The following is a 13,317-nucleotide window of genomic DNA, read 5'->3' as shown; positions in this document are numbered from 1 at the left end:
GACTGTATAAATTAGTTACAAAATAATGGAAGTCATGCAAGTAAAAGTTACTGGCTGGATAAGTTTTGTATGTTGCAAAGACCTCCTTGTTTCTGTGAGAATAGCTTTGTCAGACAGTGTCCCGGTTCACAAATTCTGTGAAGCAGTTTCTTGGTCCTCTGAGCATTCTTCCACCAAACACTGGCAAAAAGCTATTTTCAGTAAGGCTGTGCTACATTCTTCAGATGTGTTTTCTCCTTGACCCACCTCGAGGTTACGTTAGGAGATGTAACATCCTCCCACCTACCATCTTGAGTGTTCAAGTGTTTTTTAGATCAAGCATTAGAGACCTCTTGTATATACTTTAGTATCTACTTATATGTTTGTGTACTTTGTGGGCTCTGTAGATTAGCCCTAGGACTTGTCTGTATGCGCTTAGGGACTTATTTTCTCTATTTAACTTTCTTGATAGAAAACGACCTGTAGAGGTCAGTAGAATACCAGAATCACTTTATCATTCTCTAGATTCCAGTTCATAGAAATTGTCTTCCACGAGCACCCGTAGACATCAATATTTTTTTCAAATCTTGTATTTTCAGTGAAATGACCACCGAAGGTCCTGATTTTATATTAAAAAACAGAGCTTTTGACTGTAGCATTTCCAGCTGAAAGACAATATTTCTCTCCATGTGTTCCCATAACTGGCGTGTCACGCAGTTTGGTGCTTACTTTCCCTCCATGTTAAAGAACAGTAGATGTTTCAGCACCCAGGCTAATGTGCTGCATAGCTAAATACATATAAGGTCCCAAAGGCGAGACCAATTGCATTGCAAATGCTTGTTTAATAAGTGGTGGTGTTGAATTGTGTTCCTTTCTCCGGGTCCCAGCCTCTGTGGGGGGTCGGAAAGTGGATAGAACGGGCATCATTGATGCTGTATTATGTACTGTGGTAAGGCCATAACAATAGTCCGGCAACTCTTTTCTCCAGCTACTGTAGCAACACATCCTAGATCCAGCCAGGTGCTTAGGAAAGGTGCATGTAAGGAAACTGGGAACAGATCATTCTTTAAAGAAATAATGTTTTTTTTTATTGTATACAAAAAATCTATTTTCAAATGTGAATGTCGTTCCCTGGACCTAATTTGTCATCGAAACGTGAATTTTGGACAAAATTCCATCTGTTAAGACATATGAACTAGTTTTAAATATTGTATAAAGGCGTTTGACAACAGAGGCAGAGTATCCTAAGTCCTGTAACAGAGGTACAAGTGATAGGTTAGACTTGAGGAGAAAGTTATCCATTTTCTCCAGACCCTTTTTCGGAAGTCAAGTTAGGAGCACCTGTTCTTTCTTGTCTACATGCAGCAGTTTTTAATTTATATGGAAACATAATCTCTAACCTGAGGCAAGCGTTTTATAACTCAAACATTGACTGTAATCCACACTCAATTTACTCTTCCTGAAGATTATCAGCAGAACGTTAGCTAGAAATTCAGAGCAATGTGCCCTTCTAATGTATCCTTTGGTGTGCTCAAACCTCTGGGCTTGCTGCTGTGTACACCCTCTGATTCCTGGTATGATGGTCAGAATCTTTAGCCAATTCCCAGAGTAGACTTACAGTTTTGATCAATGGGCTCCTATCTTACCTGAAGGACTGCTAACAGGTGTGACGGCGGTACACTGGGGAGGCTGACCTCCATAATGTCAAACATCTGACTAATGATGGGAACCCTTTCTTTGTACCCTCTCCCAATTTACTGCACGCCTTGCAGTTAAATATGCCCCCAGTCTGTGCCTTTGTACAGACTAGTGTATAAGTTACTAAAGTTATCTTCCAAGGGTCTTGCCCTCCTTTGTGATCCATGGAAGGTATCTACAATGGCATTGAAAATAAATAAGGTTAAATAAGGATTTCTCCTCTGCAGGTAAATCAACACTAAGCTGATCTCCCTACCCATCTCGTATTTTTTTTTAAACATAAATAGTATTTCAGTGAAAATTAGAAAAAGTTGTCTATAACACTTACATTTATATTTTTAGGATTGTTGAAGAAAGCCAACTCGTTCCAGTCCTTTTTCAAGTGATTTTGGTAAGGCAATTTAATTTTTTCTTGAATAAAAAAAGAAAATTAAGCCATTCTCTGTCAAACTGCTTGCCACTGTTACAGAAGGAAAGTGTGTTCATGATGGCACCCAAAGGAAAAATATGCCGGTGCCAGGTTTTATTTTTGACTGTCACATGTCTTTTGACAATGTTCAAATGTTTAATTTTTCATGTCTATGTATGTTATGCTGGTCGCATTGTTAAGGACAATTAATTACTAGTACCGTGATGCTGTCATTGACAGGTTTTCCAGTCAAAAATCTTGAAAGTGAAGCAATGCAGTCTTAGCATTTGTTTGGATCTTGAAAACCAGAATCTCTGCATTTTCATGTTAATGCATGATGGTCTTTTTTTCTTTCACTGTGACCTCGCCCTTTCATTTCAAAGTCTGACAGTTTTTAATAACTGAAATATTGCATTTTCATTTTTCATGTGTCACTCAAACAGGAATACTCGTTGTTATGTAACGGTGAATAAGATCTGAGTTTTGGTAATCGCGTCAAAAGTCTGTTCCTATTGACTGTACTTCAAGGGATGATTAGTTTCCAGTTTCGGCTGGTTAAACCCATAAATGATGTTCAGAGATTGCAGGCAGAATAAAACGAAGAGCACTCAAAAAATCATATTTACTATAAATAACTATAACTCGCCACTGTACCATGCACTGTGTTCTAGCTAATATTATCATTTCTGATGTCATAAGTTTTTTATTTACTGCAATGATTTCACATGCTATAACTTAGGTAATATCTAAATTAATAGGTAGTTCATGGAGAAGGGGCAAGTTATAGTTAATCTTGTGTGGTGAGTGAGGTGTCAAGACTGTGCACGCAAGTGCGCAAGTGATATTGATTGATAGGTGGTGTGTAAGTATAAATGTGAGTTAAAATTATGGCTTATAGTAATATGAAAGTGGTGTGTAAATGCTAATTTCAAAAGATAAATAAGGAATGAATGTGTTATGCTTGTGTAGTTTAAGGTGTGTTTGGCACAAATAAGATAGAAATAAGTGTGTAAATGGTGCATAAATCATGAAATTAAGAGATAACGATAACTGTAGAATTTCTAATGTTTGTGGAGCCTAATTTGGCTCTCAAAGTTAACCCAAAAGATTGTTTTCCTAACTGGAACAGACATGTGACTTTTGTTTTTTGTGTGAATTTCAATGGTTATTGCTATGTTAGTAACAATGTTGCATTATTTGTCCAGTATAATTTGGTGGAGTGTGGTACAGTATAGTGGAGGATAGTGTTGAAAAATGTACTCTGGGACAATATATTGTGCTATATTGGAGTGGAGTAAAGTGTAATGAGGTATAGTGAAGTAGTGTATAGTGGAATGGCATACAACGGAGTGGTGTAGAGTGGTATACAGTGAACTCGTATATAGTAGAGTGGTGTTTATTGGAGTGGATAGTATAAAGTGGAGTGATAAAGTGGATTGATGTTATGTAAACATTGTAGAGTGTATTCACATACAGTGTAGTGGTGTAGAGTGTAGTGGTATGCACTGAAGTGTTGTACACTCTAGGGATCTATATTGGAATATCATGTATTAAAATAGCCTGCAATGGAGTGCCGTATAATGGAATGTGGTACAGTGGTGTGATTTTAACTGAAATAGCTTACACTGGAGTACGGTATACTATAGTGCTATAGGGTGGAGTAGGGTAAAGTTGAGTTTTGTACACAGTGGGCTAACGTAAAGTGGAGTGTGGTACAGTGTAGTGTTTTAAAGTTAAATTGCATAAACTGGAGTGCCGTTTATTGGAGTGCCTATACAGTGCACTGAGGCTGAGCATTGTGCTTTAGACTACAGTAGGGTAGAGTGTAATAGAGTACAGTACAATATTGTATAGTGATGTAGTATAAAATATAGTGAGACAGAGTGAAGTACCATCGAATTTAGTAATGTAGAGTGACATAAAGTTGTGTTTAGTGGTGTTAACTATTTAGATGTAGAGTGGAGTTCTATATAGTGGAGTTGCTTATAGTACAGTGCAGTCCAACTGTCCTACAGTTCCTACAAATCAATTGGGACTGTGTTTACGGAAAACATAACCATCTGAATATGGTGACTGAGTCCACACATATCGTCAGAGTATGTTGGCCTAAATTCCTCTAGCTCACAATGCGCTATCTCGACCCCTAACCTTACAGGGTACCAGATGGTATTTGCAACCTCAAAACATAACCACTCTTATTTCCTATGGAAATTGTGGAAACAGATCTACCCTTTTGTTGTTACTCAGACATGCCCACGGCTGACACTAGAAAAATATAAATTAGCTTTCAAACATTTATTGAAACAATTGTTTTCTTGTGTAAAAAAAAAAAGTGTGAGCTGCAATTATTGATAGGCTTAGACAAAAGCATTGCAACCATCATAACAAGAATGGTGAAAAAGATAAACTTTTCAATCAATACAACATTACAGTGTGATTATGATTATAATTGTATACTCCTATCCTTTTCCTACCTACAGTTTCAAGAGCATACTGGGAGTAACCCCTGCCAGATGTCTTGGGGCAACCAAGCCCCCCATAATTGTGAATGATTGATCAGGAAGCCGATCAGGGGTAGAGCAGGCTACCTACTTCAGCAGGCTGAAGGCTAGCATCAGCGAGGCTGCACCTCAGGTGCTGCATTCCAGGATATTCTCAGCCGAAGTACTCCTCTCCCCAATTTGGCTCAGAGGCAGTTTAGATAACAAAAGCATGTTCCCAATGGTATCTGTTTCAAAGATGCATCTACGATGGAATTGTTTGTCTTGAAACTCAGAGCTGTTACCAACAGGACAACTAAATACATGGGCATTGTGTACAGTATTCCTCATCCTTGGATACAATGTACAGACTGCATCATAATATGCTTACTAAGAAATGTGCTGCCTGCAGAATCATTTCTGAGTAAGTTTACATGTAAGTGCAAGGCATGTAAAAAATAAAATGCCGTTTAGAAAGAGATGTCAAGTTTAAAACGTGTAAATCAAATGAAAACTTGTGCACAGGCCCTGTTGTACTTCACAATTCAGTTGGGTCAATTATAGAAGCATACAGTGTAGTCACATACAGTGGACTATAACTTAGTGGAGTGGGGTAGAATGTAATTTTGTAAAGAGAAATGGCTTGCACTCGATTGTCGTACAGTGCAGTGGTGTTTAGTGCTTTTCAGTACAATGCAGTGGTGTAGACTGCAGTAGCGGAGACTGGAATAGCATACACTCCAGTAGTGTACCTTCAAGTGGTCCGTAGTGGAATACTATGTAGTGGAATTTCATAAATTGGAGTAGAGTACAGTGGAATAACGTTGATTTGCAAGCAGTACAAGTTTAGGGGCGTCCTGTAAACTGTCATATATGAAAGTGTAATAGAATACAGTGATGAATAATATAATGGCGTAGAGGTGTACAGTCCAGTTGGATCGAGTAGAGTGTAGTAGCATCCAGTATCCAGTGGGTTAGCGTAGAATGTAGTGATGTGTAGTGTTGTAAAGTGCATTTCATACAGTGGAGTAGTGTGAACTAAACAGTTAGACAGTGGAGTGACTTGGTGTCAAGCGGGGTGTGTAAATTAAAAGAAATGTAGGGTTAAAGTGTGTCCAAAGATGGAAATGTTTTTTGCCAAAATATATACAATATGCATTCATTTCAATGTGTGTATTGCAAAATCATTTATTCAGATTTGATGAAAACAAGGCTGGATTACGTATTATGGTGCACAAATGCTTATTGTGGGTAGTGTAGGTAGGTATTGTAACTGTAATCGAACTTTAATGTATTTAAAGTTTTAAAGTTTGTGAGATCAGTTATTTTGCTGTACTACAATGGTACATAATGATGCCAAATTGTTTGCTGATTGGCTAATGATTGCCTTTACAAATGTTCAAGGTAGGCTTTTCCAGTGTTTGGCTTTACGCATTCGGATATAGGTAAGTAATAGGCTTGGTATTGTGCCGTACCTATTAACACTTTACTAAATTGGTGATAGGTTTTGCAAAATATTGATACATTTCTTTATATTTTTTTGTAGAAATAGGAAGTTGCGCAGTACTACCAGGGTACCACGGAATTATTTTATATGCTTACCATTGTTACTGTAAATTTCTCTATTTGTTTTGTAGCACTCTACAGGCACCAACACTTTATTTTAAATAACGCAGTAAGTTTTTAGTAATTAACGTACTAATCTGTACTCTTTTTTTCAGCATATGTAAAATGTTAAAATTGGAAAATACATTTTAACTACACTATACTCTATCTAACTGGACTGTACACTTCTACGCCATTATATTATTCACCACTGTATTCTATTACACTTTCATATATGCCAGTTTACTGGACTCCCCATTATTGCACCCTTGCATATCTTTTTGTATTGTTGTTTCACTAATGTTTAAATAACACTGATTCACTTATGTCACTTGGTCACGTCATTCCATTTCACTTATGTCTTTCAATCTTTGACAGCCATATAAGAATATATGATCTATAGAGATAAAGTAAGAACTTACCTGTCCGACAAAATCGTTTGTGCTTTGTGTTCCAATTTCAATTTGTAAGGAAATTAATTTAATGTATTTAAATGGCTTCCTCATGATTAAGTTCTTGAGCATGTAAAAGCAATTATCTTACCCGACAGAACAATTAGTAGCTTTCTTTATACATACACAGGTTCTAAGGGACACAGGGTCACCCCATTGTGTTTGTACAGTACCAACCCCTAGCAGCTCAAACCTATACCTCATCTTCCTCCCTGATTTGTGAAGTGGTAGAAGTCCGAGAAGGCAATGGCCTGCCATTCTCTCATACCTGGTCCCCGTGACTTCCAGGAGCTTCCTCACCACTCCAACCCAGTAGGCTTCCAGTCCATGACATTCCCATGTCATGTGAAGGAATTAAACCGGGGACATGCTACATCTAGGGCACCCATCTACACTGTCAGGGAATATGCTATGTAGACGCTGCAGCGTAAGACAACCATGATGTAGGTAGTAAAACTGTAAGTACGCATTACTATTGGTGTCTTTCACTTAGGCACAAGCTTGTTTCCAGTCAACATCTGTAACCGGGTCCTCCAGGTCCACCGTCCAACTAGTATGGGCAGGCCCTGTATCAATACGCCTGTCAGTCTTCAGTGCCACCTACAGGTGGGAAATGAGACCCCTATTAGAGTATAGTTCTAGTAAACTATTAAGAGTATGGGACTCCTCCAGAAAGGCCGAACAGCACTCCTGTGAAATACCATAATACTGCGTACTGGAGCAGCCCGGCCATGTAATAAAACTGCAGATCTGTGAGCCCCAACCGACCCTCCTCTGGGTTCAGTATCACCCTACTCCTCTTACTGTAGTATAGTTCCTATATTTCCAATAGGCTCTGCGCATTGGAATAATATATCCTATAGATTTGACGTAGGACTTCTGTCTACTAGGTCTCTATCGAATAGATTAGACTTAATTGTGAGTGCCAGCTAGCTCAGAGCTCACTAGAAACGTTCTCGAATAAACAAGAAGGGATTCGTTTCTGACAACAGCATAAACATGACAACTTTGTTTCCCCAAGAATAAAACTGATCTCCAGAGTCATGGAAACAATAGATAGATATTTTACTCAGTCAATCGTGCATGGTTCGTTTCATCAGAGGTGCAGAGAAATAGAGAGACGGGCGATTTCAATAAAAGGTTTCATTTAACAGTCTTCTTTCTTACTCAAGTAAAGTGAAATGCTACAATCGTAATACTAGTTGCAAAGTATAATGCGTACAGTAGGAGAAGTATTATAAAATACTGTAAAAGCATTGTATGGTTCCTAGACCATAGATAAATACATACATAAATAACAAAGGCTAAAAAGTACTCAAATGGTGCTTCTAAAATACGCCTCCCCGATCTACCTAACCTAAGTCTAGTACGATGGAAGAAGTAAGTAAGGTGTAGCATACGTTTAGTTTTTCTTTACCAAGAATCTAACCAAGATTTCTCTTAGAGTCTAATCAGCTCCGTACCTTGGTTTTAGAATGTCGGAGGTCTGGTATCTCTATCTCGGGACTCGATTTCCCAACACCCCGCAAGGAGAGCTTAGAAACACTGGAGCTGGATTCTCAGTGAGAGAAAGGCAGCCTCTCTGTCAGTGCGTCAGCTGGAGGGTCGGTTTTTTCGGCACTTGCTGTAGCGAGCTGCGTCGGGCAAGTAGATAGTCGAGCTGCTCCGAACCACCATGTGTTTGCTAGGGCAAGTGTAGGCATATATATACCTTGAATGTGCCTTGTTTAACGTAAAGTCAGACATAATAACGTCATCAAAGAACCCCAAGGGAATGGTAGTTCTTTGAAAACTCCATGATTTCTAGGACAAATCAATATTCAAGCAAGGGGATGTCCCTGACTGCTGAAGCTGAGTTTTCCAAGAAATCGTTGTGGCTTTTTGGAACTAGTGGAAGTAGCCATGTCTGTATTTGGACTGGATGGGTTATGTCTAAATATGGGTATGATTTTTATGCCTATATAAGGGCAATGTGAATTATACCTATATAAGGGCATGAATCTGTAATTTTCGCTCGGAACCTAAAACGCCATACAACATTACCCACCCACATCAATGACACCAATAGGCTATTGAGCTCTGTAAAGATAGCCTTTAGTAGGTCACAGAAAGAGTTCTGCATCACATAAAGGCAGCGGGGAAAGAATGCCATTTTACTTAAACCCACCCTGCCCAACACTGAAACAGGTAGTGTATTCAAGAACTGAATGGATGTGCACAAGCTATCAATGAACTTTTCCATAGTAAACTCATATTGGGGATCCTAGCCCTGGGCAATGTGGATACCCAAGTACCGGAACCCCCCGTTTCTCAAGGTATTCCCACCTCCGGGAGATCCGCCTTCAGCCACTAATGGGAAGAGGACCGTCTTATGCCTAGTGATTCACAATTCCGATGCCCTACTGAAATCCTCCTATGTTCCCAACAGCACTGGTATCGAAACTGCCTGCCGATATAGGCAAAAGAGTGTCGTTGACATACAGTGGCACAATATGCACCATGTCCCCAATAAGTATCTCCCACTCCCCCAATGTCTGTCTTGGGCAAATCGCCAGCAGCTCCATAGTCAAAGCAAAGAGGGGTGGGGACAAAAGACATCCCTGTCTTGTGCCTCTCTCAATATAGAAGACCTCAGACACTATCCTACCCTTTCACACCCTTGCAGTGGACTCTGTGTACAGAAGCCGTACCAACGCCAAAAACTCTGGGCCTACTCCCATATGGCCCTGCACCTCCCACAGGGTATAGAATGCGTTTGCAATATATAGTGCCACCAGAAACACTTTAATGTCCATTTCCTGAACCAAGTGCATCACGTGGGACAGACACCGTAGTTTCATATGGGTACCGTGCCCCGACTTAAACCCACACTGATCATCCCCACCAGGTACACCACAACGTGCTGCAACCTCAAGGCAAACAGCTTGGAGAAAATCTTTGTGTCCACTTCAGCATGGATAGCGGCCTATAGGACCTCGGATTACCCGGGTTTTGTTCTTCTTAGGAATCATCACAATGAGGGACTCTTGCATTGACGATGTCAGTGAACCACGATGCCTAGCCTCAAGGAACATCTCCAGGAACTTGGGGACCAGCAAATTGGAGAAAGTCTGATAATACTCCCCAGGAACACAATCAGGTCCCGGACACTTACTGTGGGCCATGTCGTGGATGGTTATGCGTATTTCGTCCTCCCATATCTCACCGTCTAGTCCCTCCTGCTAGGCCTCTGTAAGCCATGGCACAACCACTCTATCTCAAAAGGATACCACCTCCTGCCCCACGTCCATGGTAAGCACCTTCCATAACCCGCTTTGTGGTTTCTCAATAGGGCATTTATACACACCTGTTTCGTCTGCCTGGGTCAAGGACAGAATTAACAGGGGATGTCTTTATCGCTTAATTAGCCATGCAAACAGGTGCCCCAATGTGTCTCCCCTCCTGGTGCAGCTGCTGTCGATAGTTTCTCCTCAGATAGCCGTCCAGCCTGTCCCACAGATTCGCTACGCTGTGCCTCTATCACTGCCCCATCCACCACCCTCTGGCTCTGCACCCGTTACTGGAGATAAGCCCATTCCTTCTCATCTTTAACCAGTTCTTGTTCCATCCTTTTTCTAGTGTGGCAAAACTTAGACAGGCTCTTGCCACTCACCACTACCATCAGTACATCCTACTCTGTTGCCCTCACCGAAGCAGAATTACAATTAGTTGCAAATTACCCCACACAGTCTGAATCTCCTTCTTATTAATTGGGAACCCCAGCGTCTCAGGGTCGGGACTCCACAATGAAATTCTGGGGTGCTGTCCCCCCAAACCATATTCCAACAGCAAGGGTGCGTGGTCTAACCGGAATCGTACCAAAAACCAAGCCCCCTCACCATTGACCATACCGTCATCTGATAGCAGTTATCTATCCAGTCGGCTGTCCACAACATGGGCATGGTATAACAAGAGAACTCCCCCACGTTTGGATGCAGCTCCCTCCACACGTCCTTGCAATTCATTCAGTCCATCATCTCCCCAAGTGTAGTGGTCATACACAGCTTTGTCTCTACTCTTGGGGGGGGGGGGCTCTCTAGTCTTCCATCCAGTATACAGTTAAAGTCTCCTTACCAAACTATGAGCATCCACCCATATGGGAGCAATTTGCTCTCGATTGTACCAAAGAACTCCCCATCGTCCTCATTCCGTGTGTATACATTAATGAAACACACCTCCAAGCCATCCAGCAGCCCACACACCAGGACATATCTCCCCCCTTATATGTGCCAAGAACCTGCGCAGTTGGAATGAAACCTGTGGTGCCATCAATCTCGAAACCCCCCTGACGTAGCTTTGGTAAGTGAAGGAGAAAAGCTGGCCCCTCCATTTCTTCTGCAATGTCTGCACCTCCCCTCCACTAAGTGTGCATCCTCTAACAGTGCTATATGTACACCCAACCGTCGTAAATATGCATTCACTCTGTAGTGCTTAACAAAATTGATCATTCCCTCACGTTCCAGGTGACCATGTGCATTTGTCTGTACATTACACCATGCAATATATACACCAACCCCCAGCCCTGGCCAGTCCCACCCCCCCTCCACCCACAGCACAGGCAGCCACTGGCATCCCATCACTCCTACACACCCCAAAAGTGAGCACTGTGCATCAACATGCTGCCTTAATCAATATGAACAACTGCCCGCCACTCCGGGTAAACACACACTAACTCAAACTACATCTCTCCTCCCTTAAATGCGAGAGACTACCATAGAATGCAGTGGAGTAGGTCAACATCTCCTAGGTTCCTAGATATTTTTGTTCGGTCAGCTTGGCCTCTGGGCCAAACCACAAGTGATCTGTCTGGGGGACGGTCTGACCCCAACTGTGCTCCACTATACTCCCCACACATACCACCAACAGGAGTCCACACATCACTCTTACCTACTCCCACTCCACACAAACCATCACACACTCACCACTCAAGTACAACAGCAGAAGGAAAACAACTGAACAACCAAGAGTGTAAGGAAGGAGATAGAAAAAAGAAGGAAAGAATTGAGGGGGGTGACATGGGAGATCCTTCCACTATTTGCCACTTCACATACTGCATGGCATCTTAACGGCATATACAATAACACAACTAGGTCTTCTTTAGATACCAGCATGAGAGTCACCGTTGTCCCATCTGCGGCGAAGCTTCTATTTCCCCAGTACTGCTGTGGCAAGGCCAACTTCACTATCCGCACTGCAGTTCCCAAGGCCACAACAGTCCACTAGACTGGAGGCATGAGTCATTACCACCATCCTGTCACTGGGACTATGTGCCAGTCAGAGTTGATATATAATCTACCACATCTGAGCCACTTCCTGCGGGCTGAGCCGATGTGACTGCATCCATTAGCGCCCTGATCTCCTCCTACTCCAGTTATCACCTTTCTACATCGAGCGTTCCATCCTGCCTCATCACCACTCGGGTGTCTGAGCGTGACTCCCTACTGCATTTGTATCATCTCCCCACCACTCCAGACCGCCACGAGTGCTGGGACCAAGTGGAGGCATCCCCTGTACCGGGCACCAGGACCCTGCTATCTCCTCAAACCTCCAGCCAGTCCCACACTTCTTCCAGCTTCACGAAGAAGTGAGAGCACCCCTTATGCAGGACCTTTAGTTTTGCAGGGTACAGCAACACGCATTTCAAGCCCCAGGTGCACACATTGTGTATAGTCAGGGAAAATGTGGATCCGCAGCCTGCAGAATAGCATCCCTACAGATGAGGATTTTTACAATCCTCTTCCGAGGTGGCCCTCCTTGGAGCAGTCCCCTCCGCACCCTTGGGGAAGCTTACCAACCCCAGATTGCAGCACCGGGAGCACCCATCTGCGTCTTCTGTTCACGTATTCCAGCCTCTACGTTTGCACCATCAGACTGGCCTCTGTGGTTTTGAGGATGTTTACCTCCTCCAGTAGTTTAACTTGCTGCTCTGTTGCCAAGGACCTCTCGGTAACCTTACGCAGGTCAACCCTCGACAAATTCACAACCACTGAAATTGAGTAGATCTTGGCCTGTACATTAGCATTGTTGGCCTCAATCGCTGCCTGGGATATGAGCACCCATTGGGCCTTGTGGGTCATGCAGTCATCCCCCTCTCCCCGTTGGTGGGCTTCCCCCAGGCCCAGATGTTGTATACTGATCTATCTTCTTCTGCTGGGGTCCTCCTAGCATGCTATCTTTGCCTATTTCAAATCGCAGGGAAGGTCTTGGCACACTTCACACAAGCGGGTATACTCCTGGGGCCATGTACCACTTCTCTGCCCAGCTGCCTCCAGTTGGAGATCAGGTACCAGCAGCGACCAGTATCCCCCCCTACACCGACAAACAGGCACCTGCAGGACCTCCACCTGTAGGAGCACTCCTGGTACAAAAAGCAGGCAGGGGGCCCGCAGCCCGTCCGTGTCAAAGATTTAGGCATATCTTAGGTAAAGCTGCCCCTGTGATCACAAGCCACAACCCTTTCAAAGCCGCAGACCCCTTACAGGCCTCAGCTTCGGTGATTCTGGGTGCCGCCAGGACCCAAGTGCGATTCCGGAGGTACACAGCCTTGCATCCGTCCTCTAGCTTTTACAATCTTGGCCTCCACTGTTGGCCATGCACACCCCAGTACAAGCATGGGCCCAGCCAGTCACAAGCACGGGGGGAGTAAGGATGGGCC

At 42.8% G+C, this 13,317-nt stretch overlaps 1 protein-coding gene across 5 annotated transcripts in view; it reads left to right on the top strand.

Annotated features, from left to right (window-relative positions):
* The window catches only part of ULK4 (unc-51 like kinase 4), a 2,246,396-nt gene that overhangs the window by 1,106,942 nt on the left and 1,126,137 nt on the right, over positions 1–13,317 (top strand). For all 5 annotated transcript variants that reach the window (XM_078663530.1, XM_078663529.1, XM_078663527.1 and 2 more), the window contains one exon: positions 2,020–2,068. In XM_078663530.1, the coding sequence (XP_078519656.1) occupies positions 2,020–2,068 (49 nt within the window). The remainder of the gene's footprint in view (positions 1–2,019; positions 2,069–13,317) is intronic.

This window comes from Lissotriton helveticus, chromosome 10 (genome assembly GCF_964261635.1).
Source record: "Lissotriton helveticus chromosome 10, aLisHel1.1, whole genome shotgun sequence".
Taxonomy (NCBI): domain Eukaryota; kingdom Metazoa; phylum Chordata; class Amphibia; order Caudata; family Salamandridae; genus Lissotriton; species Lissotriton helveticus.
Note: the sequence above shows the minus strand (reverse complement) of the source record. Positions and strands in the feature narration are given on the sequence as shown.